Below are 20,337 nucleotides of genomic sequence, written 5' to 3'. Positions count from 1 at the left end.
GTAAAAAAAAAAAAAAAAGAAGTTCACTGAGGAATGGTGGAAGGAAAGGACTGCGGAAGGGCGGGCCTGAGATGGGGAGGAAATTTTAGAAATGGAGAATCAGAAAGAGGAGGGGTCCAAAGCATGGAAGCAGGGAGCTGCCGAAGTGACTTCGTAGAAGGTAGAGACATGGGCTTTTTCATGATGGATCGCTCTGCAAATGTCCTCCCCAAGGATAATTCCTAAAAGAGGTTCAAATCTGTAGAAGGCAAGAAGCCACTGGACGCTGTCTTGAGCGTTAATTTTTGTCAGGGCTGAGGCTGAGAAAACCTCACCTCAGATTCAGATGTGCGGGCGCCGCTTAGTGGTCACTTTAGGAATTACAGGTATCATTACCAGGGACTGGCTGTTGTTAACTTGTCTGAAAATGACAAATGCCACCCTGGAGTTTTGTTGCCTTTTTCAGAGGAACAAAAAAGTGTTTAGTTGTTGCTGTTGTTGTTGTTGTTGTTGTTGTTGTTGTTAGGTTAAACTGGGTTTTTGTTTTGGTTTGGTTTTAGCTCTTTGCTTTTTGTTTTTGTTTTTAAAGCGGCTTGTCTCTGCTAAGATAATAAAATTGTCATTCCATTTGAAAAAGTCTGGGGTGAGGCCAGTAGGCCCTTACCCCTGGTGTTTGTGTAGGGCCTTGTAGATGACTCAACCCGAACAATGCTGCCCACCACAGGCTGACAGAGGGAGCCTCACTGCGTAGTGGTCCAGTGCTAGTTGGCACTGGGGGCTAAAAGGGTGTTAAGGTTGAAGAGCAGTTCAGCTTCTGCTCAGACTACATCTTCAAATACAGAGGCTGGTCCACTGTGGCAGCATACCTCTGGGACTCCAGCACTAAAAAGATGGGGGGGGTGAGGGGGGAGGATGAGAAGTTCAAGGACATTCACCTAAGTTAGGCAGTGAGTTCCCCTGCAGCCTTCACTATATAAGATTGTCTCAGAAGACAAAAGATAGAAAGGAGGATGGAGAGGAGGAGAAAGAGAAAAGGAAGAGGAGGGAAATAAAAAAGAAACAGGACTCTGGATTTAGCAACTCTCTTTCTCTTACATCCTTAGAATAGCCATTCTTCACAAATCTCCTCATTTGCTCTTTATAATTCCCAACAACAGCCTGTGTGCCACCTCCAGCTGTCACTGTGATCCCATCAAAGGTACCACTCATGGGGCATCAGAAATAGTCTCCTGTCAGCATGCGCTGACACTGCTAACCCTACCTCTCCAGTTAGTGTTTGAAAAGCAAATTAGATGTAGCCACTCCCCTGTTCATCATCTTCCTTCACTCTGAGGCAAAATTCCCATTGCTTGCCAGACCTGGTAGCCCCTACCTTACTGCCTGTTTTGGCTTCTGTTGCTTCCTTAAAGCCCTGTGAATATGCCCGCTGCACTCGCCGAGGTCAGAGTCTCTTTGCATCTGCAAGTCTAGACTGTTCTACCACTTATAGGATATAGTATGTACTCCAAACAGTAAAATTTACCATGCCTTATTTTGTTTTTCCATAAGATTTTATCTCTGACATTATGTGGCTATATATTTACTGTTTTGCATATATATATATATATATATATATATATATATATATATATATATATATTAATTTTTTTCCAGGCATATTTCCATGAAAACAAGGCTTGAATGTTCTCTGTTTAACTGTTAGTCTCAGCACCTAGAGTAACGTCAGGCACGTACTAGGTGGGCAAATACTGATTAAAGAATGACTACACCATTTCCTAACCCAGACCTATTGACACAACACATCTCCCTTCACAACACCCCTGATTATCCTGTAATATCCTACCGAATGAGAAAATGGAGCAGGCTTTGGAGCATGCAATGAGTGAGTACATTTTCAGTCCACCACCTCACCCTCCTTAGACACACGAGCTGCTCTCAGGAACTCAGCATCTGTACCTTTCTGCCCAAGGTGGGGGATTTGGTGTCAGTCATTCAGCAGTGAATTTCAGGAGGCAAGTGCAGGCCTGTCTTCACTCTGAGTGACCTCTATTTACAGCCCGTGATGCACTCACCTGGAAAAATCTAGCTTCAAATAAACAACTCATGATTCCAGATGGCTGGTCAAAAATCTCAAAATCAAAGTAACTTTGGCGCTACAGAAATCAAATAGTCACAGTGGGACACTCTAGCCAAAGACCACAGTGCCCTCTGCTGGCCATGGTACCTAACAAAGGCAGAGTGGACTATGAAGGAAGGATCACAAAGAAACCACCAGTTCATTAAACTAATGAAATTGCTATAACACATTTCTAGTTGTATTAGCTGGAGTTTTCGAGAAGAACAGAACTGATAGGATGAGTTTATATAAAGAATTTATCAAATCAGATTACTTTAAAATAGCAACAACGGCTGGCCCCTACCTGAGAGGCCGAAGGCCCCGTAGTCACTATCCTTGAGGCTCATCCCTCAGTAATTGGAGTAGTCCCACAATGTCTGTCTCTCACAGGATGACAGCTGAGAGAGATGCTGAGTCCAGGAAGCTGGGTGCCCTCACATTCCAATCTGGCACCAAAAATCCTGCAGAGCTGTTCATCCTTATCAACAATGGGAGCCTAGAAACACTGCTTTTGACACCAGAAAACGAAAGCAGTGGCAGAAGCCAGGGAAGCTAAAGCAGGCGGCAGGACAGAAGGCCAAGAGTTGAAGGCCAGTCATCTTCCTCATGCCCTGGCCTTTGCATCTGGACTGCGACACTCAGAGTGGGTCTTTCCATGCCGAGTATGGCACTCAGAATAGTTCATTGGGTGAGGCGCCCAGCTCAGAGGATTCTAACCCGTGTCAGGCCAACACAAAGTATCATACAATAACTCCAAAGAAACTTGGACATGGCTGTAACAGCAATGAACATTCAGCGTGTTTGCAAGGGGTTAGTGTGGGGAAGAGAAGTGTGGGTGCACACGGAACAGGAAACCTGATATAGTCTAGAATACAAGGTGGACACTGACTCAGCATGTGTGAGTCATGTGTGAGTCATGTGATACCTGAGCTGTCATTGACTTGGACATATGAAGGAGACAGAGCGTACATGGGAGTTACATCCCGGGATGACGCAGAAGCAGAAGGCAGAACATGCATGCAGAAGGGAACATGGCTAGACTTGAAGGCTGGGGTAATTACTTTTGGTAGCCTACTGACCAACCAATCTCCAAGCTGTTTTCTCTTAATAATTTCACTTTCTGAAAGCACCCCTCACTTTCCAAATGACTTTATGGCTAGAGAGGGTGATGTGACCCAGTCCTGACCAGTGGTTTATATAGAAAGGGATTTTCCAGAGGGATGACTGAGATACATTTTCTTCCAGAAGGCAGACACAAACAAGATGCCCATGAAGACAGACTACCACTTTCAATCTGCTTGCATTTCTTGTGTAGAGATGTAGCCTTGAATTTGCCTGGTGACAGTGACTGGAAACATTACGAGTGCTGTGGGGATGGAGCCCTAGGTGACACAGCAGGGTTGTTGAAGTACCCAAGTCCACCTGGATTTCTTGTCATGGAAGAAAATACAAACTTTATGGCCTCCATCACTCTTTATTCTGTTATTTACTCTCTTTATCTCTCTCCCTATTTCTCTCTCCCCTCCAAATCTATGCACTGACACATTCACACATTCTAGGGAGTGCTGATTAGTTTCCATCAGCTTGACACAAACCTAGGCTCCCTTGGAAAGTGAACCACCACAGAGGAACTACCGCCATCAGATTGGTCTGTGGGGCATTTTCTCTGAGTAGCCAGGGGAAGGAAGCTAGTGAGAAGCATTCCAGTGAGCTCTGCTTCAGCTCCTGACTAAAATTCCTGCCTTGAGTTAGTTCCTGCCCTGACTTCCTTCAGTAATGGACATTCAGCTAGAAGTATGAGATGAAATAAACCCTTTCCTTCCCAGATTGCTTTGATTGCATTTGATCAGCATTTTGTTACAACAGAGAAGCGAACTAAGACAGATGGTATGAGGAGCCAAAAGACAGTTTTAGGAAATCTATAACACCACACACACACACACACACACACACACACACACACACACACTTGCATTTTAAAAGCATTCAGTTTCTAGGGCTGGAGTGATGACTCAGTGGCTGTTCTTTGTAGAGACCCATGTTCCATTTCCAACACCCACACGGCAGCTCACGCCTGTCTATAATTGCAATTCCAGGGTATCTGACACCTTCACACAGAAATGCACGCCGGCAAAACATGAATGCACTTAAACTAAAATTAATAAACAATTAAAATGTTCAGAAAGAAACCAAAACAATTAAGATATTTCCAATGTTGTAAATGGAGATAGGGAAAGAGGCAGAAATTTAGGGTTGCTTTCTTTCTTTTTTTATTAGATATTTCCTTTATTTACATTTAAAATGTTATCCCCTTTCCTGGTTTCCCCTCTGAAAACCCCTTCCCCCTATCCTTTCTCCCTTCCCCCTGCTCCCCAACCCACCCACTCCTGCTTTCTGGCACTGGCATTCCCCTACACTGGGGCATCTAGCCTTCACAGGACCAAGAGACTCTCCTCCCATTGATGCCCAACTAGGGCATCTTCTGCTACATATGCAGCTGGAGCCATGAATCCCACCATGTATACTCTTTGGTTGGTGGTTTAGTCCTTGGAGCTCTGGGGGTACTGGTTAGTTCATATTGTTGTTCCTCCTAAGGAGCTGCAAATTGGGCTTGCTTTCTTAACTACTAAGAACGAAATGTGTGGGGATACACACACACACACACACACACACACACACACACATGATCTCAAGTTGGCGTTTGGGTAATGAGTTAAGTTGATGGGTTACTTCTTGATATGCAGAGTTTTAGAGAAGATTCTGATGGAATGGAAATTATGCATTAAGTTTAGGAGATACTGGGTGTTAGGTGCCAAGATGTGAAGCCAGTACACCACAGGATGTCTCTTGGAGCTCAGATAGAGCTGTACTTAAGATGAAGAGTTTAAATATACTTACACATAGCAGGGAATTGAAACCAAGAAAGGAATTTTTAAGAAGCACATGTGTAGAAAGAAGACAAGAAAAGAGGCTAAGAGATGAGCCTTGTGAGGACCATCCCTCACAGACAGATGGGAATAAAAGCCACAGAGATAAACCAGTAAGCGCAAGGAATCGTCAACAATGGCAGAGTGAAGCTCCCAGAAGGAGAACAAAGGGGAAAGAGGGGTCTTTGAAGGGATAAGCAAGCAGTAAGAGGAGGACAATGAGGTGACCTTTGTCCTGTGCTGAGTCCTCACGCTAAGCTCAGAGGTCAGAGGTCAGAATTAAGCCCAAGGGATGAAGAGGAGAAGACTTAACTTCTCTGTCCAGGAGATGCCTACGGAGGGACAAAAACTGAGAGACAATTGGGGAATGCCTGAACCGCAGAGGTCTTTATTTTCTCAAAACTGGTGACGGACAGTCCTATTTACATACTAAAGAGAAAGAACTGGACATAAGAGAGAAAGTCGGGTGAAAGCTGATGGGGCGGGTCTCAGGATTCTCTGGGGATCTTGCAAACAAATTTTTGAATCATAGCTTTTCCTAAAGTAACATAAATCCAAATCTCTGATGGGAAATTTAATTCCAGTCAATACTGGAGGACTTGATTTCTAGTGGGTTATGTGAGGATTCTACCACAGCATCAAAATATCTGGAGGAGACTCCAGCTGTCAACTACAGAGTTACAGTGGAACCCCACATTCTTTAGGAAAGACTGGGAGCCTTTAGGCCTGGAGAGTGAGCAACAGTCTGTCCATTTATTCCACAGACAACCTGGCATCCCATGGAGTGCTCCTGAGCCCCTTTACTGGGAGGAATTCAGTATCGTTCTCCCCTTGGTGCTCAGAAAATCACTCCTCTCTACAGATGGTAGCCTAATTGCATTATTTTTGACCCAAATAAGCTTGCTTTTCTACATGATGAAAAGTGAGAGTTACATGTGGCTGTGTTTCTCCATTTGCAAATGTTCCTAGACAAGCTCTTCTGTGAAAATGTAGGAGCGCCGCATGTCTCATGACTGTGCTAGCTAGAAAGACTTTTAAAGATGACATTGGCACTTAAGATCTGTACCACTTTTAAAATGGCTCACAATAATACAATGCTATACAATCTCAGGGCGAGAGAGTTGGATCATCACTTGAAGTGTTTATCCATATTCATGGTCTCCTCTCATGACAATCCTGAAATTCTCTTGTCCTTTTTACAATCTCATTTAGCAGTCAATTAGCTCTTCCAATTGGATGTTCTTTCCAAAGATTCACTGCCTATAAAAGTAATTTTATTTGTGTGATGTAATTGTCATCTCCAAGTCTAACGGTCTCTCTCTGCTAACCTAAGCCTGGTAGCATCTACCCTCCATATAGTCTTAGCTAGGCACAGAATGTTTTAAGCATCTGATTCTTATTGCTGATCTCTGGTTGGCTGATTCAATTCAGCGGCTCTGGCTCAATCTCCTTTCCAAGCTGACTGACTCAGTCTGGCTTGTCTCGCTCAGCCTCGTACTAACTTTGGCAATCTGTTCTAATCTTCTGGTTTCTTCTCATTCTCTGACTTGTTCTTGCTTCACCTGTGTCTAGCTTGCTCTCTCTCTGCAACCTGTCCCTGTACAACTGTTCCAGTAAACACTGCCCCGCCCTCGTGCTGATTAAGCAGCCCCTCCTCTCTCTGGCCTCATGGGAGTTGGGCATATCCTGTTCTGGTGAATTTTTCTCTGATTTGTCACTTACCTCAGAATTAAACATCACTTTCAAATGTGGATGCTTCCTTCTACAAACTAACTTTACCTTCATTGTTCAAGATTAAAGGATGTGTCTGTATTTCAGCCAGAGGAATTAAAGATGTGTTCTCAGGGCTGAGCCACACCACAACTAGAAACAGTTTTTTTTTTTTTCCCAGTAAACAACACAATCTCAAGGTTCACAGTACGTCCAAATACCCTGCAGCAACGGCACCATTCAAGAAGAAACTCACTCAACCTTGGTAACTAGTATCTTTTTGAGATGTGTGAGCAGTGGCCGTAAATACTGAATGTAATGGGAGAATGAGTCTTCCCCAGTGAAGATTCATGGGCTGTGGTGTGAACCTAAACCACATGGGTTTTCCAGTAAAACAGTCCAGTGCCAGGTGGGACACCGTTCTTTGAGTTGTTTAGTTGTAATGTAGGCACCCCTACAATGAAACAGGCTATTGTCATTTCTATTAGATGCCCACCAGAACTTCATAGAAAGACCCTGTTGCTGAAGGTATTACACAATTTGGTTTCAGGAAATGGAGAAATCAAGTCAGTACTGGTCAGGAAGTTTCCCTGCTACTGGATAGCTTTCATAGTACTACAAGGTGCCATGTAGGTTTCTAGGGAAGGGGGTGTCATCAACAACCTTACCCAGTGTGTACCATATAAGCTCAGTAATGACCAGCATACGATATTGGTTCAGTAGTGTTGTGGATTTGGTTTGTTGCTTATATTATGTTAATCGGGTTCCCAAATTACATGCGAATTCACATGTCTGCATGTAAGATGCTGCAGGTCCCTGCACCCAGTTGGCTGTAATTGGTAAATAAAGTTACCAGTGGCCAATGGCTGAGTAGGGAAACAGGGGTGGGGCTTTAGATTTCCCAGGCAAGGAAACCCAGGGAAGGATTTAGAATCATCATTGCCAGGAAAGGAATAAGATGCAGGATTGGGAGCTATCGAAGGGAGAGTATACAATCATGTAAGAGTCAGCGAGGAGCAGCCCCAGGGGCCCCTATTTGTGTTTGGGGTAGCAAAGATGGAATATGGATTTTTAAATAAGTAATAATTCAGAAGTATCAGAGGGGAGGTGTTAGCAACGTGGAAGTTTTGGAGTGACCCAGCCATTGTGCTGTTTAAGACATATTAAAATAGAAGGCTCTCTCTGTGTGTGTGTGTGTGTGTGTGTGTGTGTGTGTGTGTATGCAAGTGCACATGTCTGTGTGTAATAGAGGAGGTTTCATAAAGAACCTTCCATCACTTCTCTCCATCTTATTTTTCTTGAGACTGAATCTCTCACTGACCACTTCTCTGTTGCTGTGATAAAGCACTGTCTAAGAACAACTTTTATTACATTTTGTAGGTTACAGTCCATTACTGAGAGAAGCCAAGACCTGAGCTCAAGACATGAACCCGGACAAAGAGACTGAAACACAGACCCTGAAAGAATGTCACTCACTGGTTTGTTTTCCATGGACTTCCCAGCTTGCTTTCCTATACGACCCAGGATCAGTGGTGGTGTTGTTCACAGAGGGCTAGACCTCCTTCCCACTTCAATTAGCAATGAAGAAAATGACTCACAGACATGCTCACTGGCCAATCAGATGGAGGTAATTAATCAATCAATGTTCCATCCTCCCAGGTCATCTAGTTTGTGTCAAGTTGATGAAATCTAACCAGCGCTATGAATCTGGAGTTCACTATTTGGCTAGGCTGGCTGGCCAGTGATCTTCCTCTTGCTTCTAGCTCTCCGGTGTTGGGTTTTTGTGTGTACCATTACATCCGAAATTTATGTGGATGCTGGAAATTCATACTCAGATCTTCATGATTGTGTAGAAAGAACTTTACATTATCCCTGCACATAACATTTTCAGTGTCATAATATATTAGGCATGGAATGAAGACATGACCAAGTTTGAATTATTCTGTGGTTGTTATCTCCAAATAACTAAAGACTCAAATTGTTCTCATCCAATGTCATATACACTGAAATAGGTGCAAAGAGGGTATTTAGGAAAATGAAAGTGATTTTCTCATAAAGTTAAGCTCTTATTTAAAAACTCCACAGTATGGGTCCAAAAAACACACCAACGTCAGTCCTGGAAGCTATAATCTTGGTTTCACTTGTGTGATGACATCATGATTATTACGGGGTTTTCACTTTTTAAAAATACTTCATATATATGTTAAGGCACTTAAACCTTAACAATAAAGTACTTTTAGATCCTCATTTTACAGTTAAGGAAACTGAGGTGCAGAGGTGGTTTATCCCATATGACAGCTCTATGTAAAGGCAAGGCAGGAGCATTTCTGTGTCCTGAACTTGAGGAATACATCTGTCTTCTGATATGCTATCTGCTGTTGCACAAGAGGAGCTTTGCAGAGTTTTGGAGTTTTGGAGTTAGAAAAACCTGTGTTGTGATTAGGTGCCTCAGCTCATACATAGTGAGCCTGACATTTTTCTCTTGAGTCTGTTGCATGACTTAATATGTAGTCTATGAGATAATATAGGTGAAATAGCTATGGAAACTCTTAAGAAAGATTCCCCTCCCAGTAAAAGATTAATAGATTATTGCCTATATATTTTAAACAAGATACATGAAAATTTACTGGAGCAACAAGATACCTACCAAACAAAGCGAGAAAGTTTCAGTTAGATCTCACCATGTGCCTGTGTTTTCTTAAAATATGTCTGAATATGCATTCCTTCTTCCAGGAACTACTCACCTGGTAGTGGCCACAGAGGCTTAGCTCTCATGTGCACACAAACCCTCTGTGCAGGTGCAGTCATCACTGAGAGCCATACCAGTCCCCTGGGACTCGATTATGACAATAAGCAGGGACCACAATCACTAAAGTTACTATCAGGATAGTAATCAGACAGACATGGGCATGGACTTCTTGACTGGCCTCTCATTCATGGACCAGATACTTCTATCTTGTTGTGAGTTTTTTTTTTTTAAGAGTAGGAATCAGTCTACAATGTACAAAATTCTCTCTAAGAATTAATAAAATAGTTTAAAATAAAAGTAAGGTTTTAATCAGAGTAGAAGCTTTGGTTCAGATATGGGCATGGAAGACAGTAATTCCCCCCCCCCCTTCCCCATGACACTATACAAAAAATGAAATGAATGGAAACAAAACGGGCAGGTAAAACAACTTTGATAAAGCTGGAAGAGGAGTATAACCCCAGGTTACCCCTCAAGAAACATCTATTGTCTTTCCAAAGTACACAAAGTAGAAGCAGAAGGGGCACAGGCAGAAACTGTGCATGGAGAATGTAGGAGAGAGGGCCCAGACAATGCTGTGAGAACACACTTCCTGTAGGTAAGTGGCTTTCCTCTGTTGCACCAGATGAACATCCCTAAACATAACAAGAATTACTAAGGCTGGGGCAAGGAGGGCAGAAATGGATTGAGTGGAAGCTGTGTGGTGTGGTGGGGAGTATGCATGGAGATCACTTCAAACTCCCCTTGGACAGTCTGCAGTCTGGGATTCTGCTGAATCAGCCTATTAGAGGCAAGAGGAGTAAACCCTTTTCTGGGAAAAGTCAGCCACCCTTGACTGAAGCTACTACTGGTCAGCAGGTGCTACATCTCTCTGCCTCCAGGGTGGTAAAGTGTCATGCATTAGTTCCGCTGGAGCAGAGAGATGCAAGTGCTCTGGGAGACCATCTTCACACTGACGGAAGAGTTTGGTCATACTAGCTGAAACTGGGGGAAGATAAATGGCAGAGGGTCTCGAAAGCATTGAACCGAGGCTGCATGTGAGAAATACCAGTGTGAACTGGAAAATGCTTATGAGCATGGGGAAAGCTGTTTTGTGACTTGCATTTAAGAACCTGGAGACTGCCCTAAATACTACAGGGCTAGTCTGCAGTAGACAGGGGAGGATGTTGGAGCAATACTGCACAGAATTCCTAAGGGAAGCTTGATTCATGGAGGAGAACATAGTTGGATATTTCTCCAGATGGACAACTGTACCAGTATTATTTATCCATTTAATGAAAATTGCCTCAAATTTTGTACGTTACAGCATTACTCAGCAGTGTGAGGTATCCTGAAAATGGAGGGAGCAGGAAGGGTTGGCTGCACACACATATAAACTCATTGTATATAATTACACCTCCATAAAACGCCTCTTAAATGATCCCTTCTAAGCATACTGCTTATGCTGTGCTGGTTTGAAGGAGAATGGCCTCCATGTTCGAATACTCAGGTGGTGGAACTGTTTGTAAAAGAATAGGAGGTAAGACCTTGGAGGAGCTGTATCACTGGGATGGGCTTTGGGGTTTCACAAGCCCATGCCATTTTCCTGTTAGCTCTCTCTCTCTCTTCCTCCTACTTGCTGCTCAGGGTGTAAGCTCTCAGTTGCTGCACCAGCACCATGCCTGCCTATCACCATGTTCCCCACCATGATGGTCGTGGACTCAGCCTCGGTAACTGCAAGTCCCGATAAACTTTCTTCTCTAAGTTACCTTGCTCATGGTGCTTTGTCATAGAAGTAGAAAAGCAACCAAGACAGTTGGTGAATGTCACTGTTACGATTGTCCCAGAAGTTGAAATTTCTTGAGGGTGACTGCTCCAGGTTAGCTGCTTTCCATCTGAGGTCCAGTTAACAAAGGAAACAGAGCCCAAGGTGGTTCATTCACAGCGACTGCAAATGGCTGAATGGTTACTCCAATGGACCCACAATGCTGGTTCTTTATTAGAAGAGCAGAGACTTGGGTTTTCTTTCTGAAGATTACATTTCACTGGATATCAGTCTGACACTAAGACCTACTAAGAACAACCAATTAAAGGAGTAATATCTTGGGTGGAACATAAGGAGAAGGGAGATCTTAAGCTCTGCTACTTCAAAAAAAAAAAAAATCCCACAAAATTATTAGAGGTATTTACCAAGTTTTTTTTTTGTTTTGTTTTTAAATGGGTTAATTAATATGTGTATTTTGGCCACCAGAGGGCAATCTAGGCCCCAGGAAACTACTCAGGAGTGTGGGAGGAATGTAAAGGCCTAATGATGACCAGGGAGGTGGCACTGCAAATTTGGTGTCTGGGTATAGAGTCAGTCTGCCTCAGCTTTCATCAAATTCATGGGCTCCCTTCCTCTTGTCCTTGCTGGTTCCCACATAAGGTCAGATCTCTGATGTTCCTGTAAGAGACAAGGCTGTGACTTCTGATGTCTAGGACTGACCTATAACTCTACAATGCTTCTCTCTGTTATTGCAATGGAAACAGTTGTATGACAGAGTGACAGGAAACTGGTTCCTTCCTTCCCCCTTGTTTGACAACTCATGCTAACTTTCCTTGAATCATCAAACAATTTCCCAGGATAAAGCAGATTCACTTAGAACTGTGGCTTCGTAGACCACAGGCATGTGAATCTGGATGGGATGGGATGGGATGGGATGGGATGGGATGGGATGGGATGGGATGGGATGGGATGGNGGGATGGGATGGGATGGGATGGGATGGGATGGGATGGGACTGGATGCCTGTATAACATGAAGATCCTGGCCTGCCAGCAGGTGACAGAGTCAGAAATCTGTTGTCAGAATACAGGAAGATTGAGAAGAGCTTATGATCTCTGCTTGTACCCTGGCAGCATGTATCCTCGAGATCCATGTGGGATCCTGTGGGATCCTATGGGATCCTTGAGATCCTGTGGTAAGCATCAGTACAAACAAGCAAGGGTTCTGATAGGGAACCCTATAGTGGAAGCCTGGCCCTGCAGTAGACATTTCTTTCTCTGGTTCCATCACAAGGCATGGGGTTACCAGGAAAACATCAACCAATGACTGCAGGATGGGGAGAATCCAGGTAGATGGAGTCTTGGCACAGGTCTGTGGCACATTGCAGGTGAGGGTGGAAATGCATGTGTAAAGTCATACTGAACCGGTCTACAGACATTACTGTTTTGAGAAGTCAGAGCGAAATGGTAAGAAAATGCCTGTGAATGGTGGTCTGCTGGTGTAAAATACTTGTACATGGCCTAGTGCTTCCCAAACTTACCTCACGTGGGAAGTCTCTTGGGAAACTGCCACAATGTTTGTCTTAATAAGGTTTTTCTGTTGCTGTGATAAACACGACAAGCTAAAGGGATTGTTTGGCTAAAACGTTGTTGGGAGTGTACACAGCTCCTTCTTCCTCCTGTTGTGTGGAGGCCATGCAGCCTTTCCCTGTTGGTCTTTGGCTTTTCATTGGGCTGCACTTCTGACCCCTTTTTACTTCTGGTGGATGAGTTCAGCTAGCTACGAAAAATTGTCGTGTTTATAAGCTGCATCAAAGTTAATTAATGACATGCAAAATGACACTTTAAATTTGGATTGATTTATAATCAGTGAGATTTGATATAAGACTGTTACAGTATTGTTGCCATCTTCCCTCCCAAATGAAAAGCCTAGGTTTTTGTTTTTGTTTGTTTGTTTTTTGGTCTGTTGTTTGAATTATTTTCTTTCTCTTCTCCCATGTGTGGTAAATTGTATTTTTATATTATTAGCCTCACCATGAAATGATTTTGAAAGGTTACTGCAAAAAGAACTTACATTTTGGGGGGGTGTTTGGGGGGCAGTAGTTGAAAACATGAGGTGGTCCCCACTTTTCTCTTGTAAAATCAGGAGGGTCTGTATAGCCCTGCTGCCTCCAGACCCTACTTCTTACTGAGGAACTGTGAGCAGTGGAGAGTTTCTGGAGACAGAAAAATCCTTCCTTCCTCTCTGAATGTGTGACCACTGGTGGGTTTCCCATGCTCTAGTGCATGATACCACACCCAGGGACACAAGGCCATGCAGACAGCACTAACTGGATTTAAACACTTGAAGTTGGTTGAAAGGTAGGTGGGGGGGGCATTGGAGGAGTTAATGGAGGAAATAGGGGGCAGATATGATAGGTCACTCTATAGATGTATAAAATTAAAAATAAAGAAAATTTAAAAACAAAATAGCCAAAAGCCTGGCCAATGCATTTCATTTGCTCCTTTTGCCACTGTGTTCTCCTGCCAACAACACAGTTTCTTAAATCACATGACTTCAAGGACCTAGCAGCTTGTACTTACCCTCCCTCCCCACAAGCTCTTCTTCTTCCAGGCATTAGTGATGCAAGTGCCTAAACTAACTCACCTCTTGTTTCTGGAACTTCCCCCGCATGCCCCAAGCTGGAGATGAGGTTGGGACCAGGTGTGGATTGGCTTCATCTAAAGGCAATGGAGATCCGAAGAGTCTCGGTCCACCCACTGTCAGCCCAGAGAACTGACCAAAAGGAAGAAGCAGAAACCCTCTGTTTCGTCTTCAGCAATATTTATTGGAAACAGCAGTGCTTCCCGTGGTGAGTTTATACATTAAGCAGGAAGATTTGCCTTTCACTCCACATGATCCGCAAGTGGCACATCGGAAGCAGCACATTAAACCTCTGAAGGACTCTGTACAGCTAGATAAATAGAACTCTGGGTGCCTGTCGGGACTTCCATAACTGAAGGAGAACAAAACCCGAAACCCAACACTGATCAGCGTACACAGCACTGTACACACGAAATGAGGAAGGGAGGCGTTCAAAGGAATGACTGGAGTGGAAAAGGGGTTTGCATATGCAGCCACATACCTTAAACTGCTAAGCACAAAAATCATCTTTATTTGGTCCTCATTGAGGGCAGAATATGCACAAACGATGTTCAAGGAACACAAACAAGTAAACGTGGGAAGGAGCGATGCTCACTGTCCTGTTCTATGGAGTGGGAAATGCTTACTAGTGTTTCTCTCCTACGTCTTTGTGGTAAGGGGACTCAGGGAACGGACTGACTCCTGGGTAAGTAAACAGAGAAGGGAAGACAGCTGTCCCCCCTTCCTGTACCCTTCAGAAATGGGCTACATATATACACAGCTTCTGTACAGTAAGGAATCTGAGCTTAGAGACCAGATTTCTTCCCAATTCAGACTGGAGAATTTTTTTCTTTTCAGCCAACATACAGATTGTATACCATCTCACTCAGAAATAAATGGGACCCCCCCTCATCTGCCAACTGCTTAACAGCAGGGAGGGAAGAAGACTGGCCATGTCTCAGAAGTAGGAGATAGATAGATAGATAGATAGATAGATAGATAGATAGATAGATAGATAGATAGATAGATAGATAGATAAGATAGATAGATAGATAGATAGATAGATANTAGATAGATAGATAGATAGATAGATAGATAGATAGATAGATAGATAGATAGATAAGATAGATAGATAGATAGATAGATAGATAGATAGATAGATAGAAGATAGATAGATAGAAGATAAATAGATAGATAGATAGATAGATAGATAGATAGATAGATAGATAGATAGATAGATAGATAGATAATAGAGAGATAGATGTTGGTGAACAAAGGTGCTTTGGACAAGTAATACTTCTGCTGATGGCATCAAGAGACCAAGTTGCTTAAACCAGCAGACAACTTGCTGGTGAGGGGATGTTTTTGCCAACAATTCTGTGACTCACATATTTAGGAAGGGAAAGTGCAACAAAAAGGACTTTCTCCTCTGTAAATGGAGAACTGGAGACCTTGAGATGGCCCTTGGGTGAGAGACAATATCTTCAGTGAGGAGAGTTTTTCTACGATGTGGTTCACAGGCATATTATCAGGAACCACAGCCTCCTGAGAACTGTGAAGCCAGTTCTGGGACTCCTGGCAAGTCTCAGATGGTGTTTTAAAGCATGTACCGGGCCCACTGGCCTTGGAAGATACCATCTATCACCGCGTCTCCTGGAGGAGCACACAGGTCAACCCAGGGCACGTGTGGGCTTGGTGACTCATCCACTGCGGCCTGCATTCGTGATGTATTGGAAGCGGCATTACCAAAGCAGTGGTTAAACTTAACTATCTGGGTCAGAAGGAGGTGAGCCAGCCAGCACAGGATCCTAATGGGGCAGAGCAACCAGAATTTCTACGTAGTTGATGGGGAAAAAGCCGGACTGGCCATGAAGCATCCCCTCATACCAGTTCTCGTCAATCTGATTAGTGAGTGTGATGATATCGCCCTCTTTAAAACCCAATTCCCCTTCATTTTCAGGCTCAAAGTCATACAGAGCTCGGCAGCAGGGCTGATCCATTTGGACACCTGAGAATCAGAGACAGAGAGAACATAAAAAGTCACAGCATGTCGCGGTAGAAGAAGGTTAATCCACTCTGATCACCCCAGTGGCAGCTATGGTTCCTCTGGACTCTCAAATGAAAATCACATATACACAGCCTTCTATTTTAATATGACTCAAATAGCACAACGGCTGGGCCACTCTCAAACTGGCATATAGCTAACACCTCCCCTTTGATATCCCTAAATTATTACTTACTAAAACCTAAATTCCATCTTTGTTACCCTAGACCCAAAGGGAAGGAGGCCCTTGGGGCCACTCTCTTCCCCAGCTCTGACATGGCTGGATGCTCTCAATTGATAAAAGCTACATTTTCCCCAGAGGAATCTGGTGTGTACCCACTATGTCAGTTTCCCCATTGCCATGATCATTCCCAAATACCCACGTACAAATGAGACCCAAGTTTTCTCCTGAGGCATATCCAACTGTAAAACTGCCTTGCTTAAAGCAGTGGGAACCCATCTGACCCTGGGCATGGGTTGTAAAGATCTGCAGCTTTTCCTGTTTCTCCTGGATCTTCAGTGATTGGTTCACTGCAGTAGAAAGCTCTGTAAGATGCTGCCATGGGATGAAGAAGGGGACATCCAATTCTCCGTCCACAGCTCAGAGCACCCACTGTTGCCCACAGGGGCCCCAGTGGCAGTGGACCTTAAGTTCACACTTGCCACGTAAATTATTGATGACTGCACTTCTCCTTGCCCACAAACAAGACATTCAGTTCATTTTTCATTTGGTGACTTCTCTAAATAAAAATAAATAAATAAATAATACCGTTTCCCTTTTTAAGACATCTCATTAGTATGAGGACCACAGACACTTTTCTATGTTCATATTTATGTGCATGCTATATTCATATGTTTGCTCATTTTAAATAAATCCCTTAAGGGCAAAGTCTACTCTTTATTAAATTATGCAGCATGGATTACATTATTCTTGTGCTGTGGTTCTCACACCATACTCAAGTGTGCATATTACACACCAATTCACCAAATATATATTATGATTTTCTAAAACTTTTGTTGTTAAATAGACATAATCATTTAATGAAAATTGTACTGTTAGCTCTAATTTGGGTTGAAGAAGCAAAGCAAATTGAATGCTTCTTCTTTGAGCCAGTCACACAGGGCAAAACCAGGGCCCACTGTTCTGTGTCCTGTTTTACCTGTATTACAGCAGTTTTCAAGAATCTGGAATTACTAAATTTGAAGAATGAGAACTGATTTGTGACTCTAAGATTTTAGAGTACTGTCTGTGTTACTAATCACTCTATTTTGAATGGGAAGCTATGTAAAAGTACTAACATGGATGGATTTGGCCATGTCTGTAGTTAAACTCCTAACCATTGCTTTTCCTTCTCCCAGCATTGTCAGGAAGATAAGCCTGATGAACTTCATTATAATTACCACAAGAATACATGTCTCAGAAAGAAGAAAAAGAAGGTGGGACAATGGAGCAAGGATAAAACTGCCCAGGAATAGAGCTCCAACCTAACAAACCCTCCCGTGAGCAATGACTTGCTGTGCACAGGAAGCAGAATGCTCTCAACCTTCTCAGCATTGCCTAGGGGTGTGCCCAAGGCCCAGGAAAAGGGGTCTGTGACCTCTGCTCCTTACCTGGAGGTTTGGGTGTGCCTGTGTGGGAGAGACCCCCATTGGGCTGAGTACTGTCTCCAGTGGCAAACTCTAGGCTCATTCGTGGTTTGGGCTGATATTCCCTTCTTGGCTGAGATGAAGCTTGTCTTATTCTGTATCACAAAGAAAAGGGGTGATGGAAAATTATGTAGCCAATTACAAGTGAACAGAAAAGCAATAAAATCCAGGAACTTCTTGGCTCACTTACAGATCTACCATGACCCAATGGAAGTAGGCTAAGAACCCTTGGTCTCCTATGTCCATGACCCCTGTTCTTTGGGAGGTTTCTCATCCTGTCCTCACCATTTGAATATTATCTCTCAATCTCTCACTACTACATTCAGAGTGATTTATGCTAATATGCACCATGTTAGGGACCAGGAACATAAAGGTGCCTAAGACACAGTTGTTGCCCCCAAGGCAGTGTGTATAGGGGACAGCAGACATCACTGACCACAGATTGCCACCAAGAGCTCAAAGTGCATGGGCAGGGTTTAGAGATGTGGAGAGTTTACTTAGCCATAAAGAAGCTGAGATATGGTTTAAGGAATGAGATCACAGCCCTACATATGAAAGAAAGCTATTTCATGTAGAACATGGGAAGGGTTGGAGGGTGGGAAAGAGAAAGGGCCATGGGTTCTGATAAGAATGAGCAGATGGAGATGCAGAGAATAGAAAAGAAAAGAAGGAAGGCCAGTAAGAGGATCTTATCTAGTGTTAGGTATTCAATAAGACAAGTATATATACATTGTATTTTAAGGAAAGGAAGGTTGGGGGTATGGCAATTCTAGAATTATACTGATTTAAACCATGTTTTAAGATCCTCTCCCAATCTGTGGGCTGCTGATATATCCTACAAAAGCTTTGCAGTTTCATGAGGTCTCATTTATCAATTGTTGATCTTATGACCTGAGCCACTGGTGTTCTGTTCAGGAACTTGTCTCCTGTACCAATGAATTCAAGGGAATTTCCCATTTTCCCTTTTATGAGATTTAGTGTATCCAGTTTTATGTTGAAGTCCTTGATCCATTTGGACTTGGGTCTTATGCAGGATGATAAGTATGCATATATTTTCATTCTTTTACATGTAGATATCCAGTTAAACCAGCAACATTTGTTAAGATGCTTCCATTTTTTCTGCTGTTTGGTTTTGGCTTCTTTATCAAAAAATCAAGTGTACACAAAATCTGATAGAGGGCTAATAGCCAAAAATTGCAAAGATCTTGAAAGGTTAGACACCAACAACCCAAATGGCCCAAGTAAAACATGGGGCACAGAAATAAACAGAGAATTTTCAACAGCGATCTCAAATGGCTGAGAAGCACTTAAAGAAATGTTCAAAGTCCTTAGTCATCAGGAATTGCAAATCAAAACAACTCTGAGGTTCATCTTATACCCATCAAAATGGCTATGATCAAAATCTCAAGACATAGCACATGCTCAAAAGAATTAGGAGCAAGGCAAACACTCCTCCATTGCTGTTGGGAGCGCAAACTGGTACAACTACTTTGGAAATAAATCTGGTGGCTTCTCAGAAAACTGGGAACAGATCTACCTCAAGACCCAGCTATACCACTCCTAGGTATATAACCCAAAACATGCTCTAACATCTCACAAAGATACTTGGTCAATTATGTTCATAGCAGCTTTATTCATAATTGGCAGAAACTGGAAACAACCTAGATGTCCCTCAACTGAAGAATGGATAAAGAAAATGTGGTACAACTACACAATGGAATAATATTCAGCTATTAAAAACCAAGACATCGTGAATTTTGCAGACAAACGGACAGAACTTGAGAATAGCATCCTGAGTGAGGTAACCCAGTTCCAAAAGGTCATGCATTGGATATGCTTACTTATAAATGGATATTAGCATAAAATACAAGTTCCATGTTAAACTCCACAGACACAAAGAAGCTAAACAAGAAGGAAGTCCCAAGCAAGGAACCTTGAATCTCACTTAGAAGGGGAAATAAAATAGTCATGAGAGGAAGACGGATGAAGTGAAGGGGGAAGGAAGGTTGGGAGGGGAATGGGGGATTCAGGATTAGGTGTGGGAAAGGATAGGAGATATGTCTAGATGGCCTTGAAAATGAATGAAATTCTGCAACTGCTGGGGGTGAGGAGATGGGGGACATCTCCAGGATGAGACATGGCATGGGACAAGGGAGGCACCCAAGAATCAATGAGGGTGCCCTTAGCTGTAACTCACTATTCTGGGGATATGGAACCTGAAGAGGCCACCTCCTTTATCCAGACATGAACTCCAGTGGAAAGATAGAGACACCAATCCATTCACAAAACGTTCATTCCCAAATTTATCCTGTCTACAAGAAAGGTAGGCATGGGGGGTTGGAGCAGAGGCTGAGGGAATGGCCAACCAATAACAGGCCCAATCCTATGGGCAAGCACCAATCCCTAACACTACTAATGATACTCTATTCTACTTGTAGACGGAAGCATGTTGTCCTCTGAGAGGTTCCACCCAGCAGCTGATTCAGACAGATACAGACACCACCCACAGCCAAACAGTGGATGGCGCTGTGGGCCACAAAGGGGATAGGCACTACACAGAAGACCCACAGGGTCAACTGACCTGGACCCTTGGGGTTCTCAGAGTCTGAACCACCAACCAAAGAACATACAAGGGCTGGACCCCCAACCCCCAATCATATGCAGCAGATGTGCAACATGGTCTTCATGTGGGTCCTGAACAATTGGAATGGGGGGCTATCCCAAAAGCTGTTGCCTGTATATGGTATATATTATACTACATGGGAGGCTTTGTCTGACCTCAGTGGGAGAGGAAGCACCTAGCC

The 20,337-nt window shown here is 43.3% G+C and overlaps 1 protein-coding gene across 1 annotated transcript in view; it reads right to left on the bottom strand.

Moving 5' to 3' along the window:
* Positions 1-14,026: 14,026 nt before the first annotated feature.
* Sh3gl2 (SH3 domain containing GRB2 like 2, endophilin A1) overlaps positions 14,027-20,337 on the bottom strand; it is a 184,016-nt gene continuing 177,705 nt past the window's right edge. Inside the window, exons 8-9 of the mRNA XM_021199973.2 lie at positions 17,498-17,628; positions 14,027-15,850 (exon numbers count right to left, since the gene is read on the bottom strand). Coding sequence (XP_021055632.1) covers positions 15,651-15,850; positions 17,498-17,628 — 331 coding nt within the window. The 3' untranslated portion in view covers positions 14,027-15,650. The remainder of the gene's footprint in view (positions 15,851-17,497; positions 17,629-20,337) is intronic.

This window comes from Mus pahari, chromosome 6 (genome assembly GCF_900095145.1).
Source record: "Mus pahari chromosome 6, PAHARI_EIJ_v1.1, whole genome shotgun sequence".
NCBI classification, from domain to species: Eukaryota; Metazoa; Chordata; class Mammalia; order Rodentia; family Muridae; genus Mus; species Mus pahari.
Note: the sequence above shows the minus strand (reverse complement) of the source record. Positions and strands in the feature narration are given on the sequence as shown.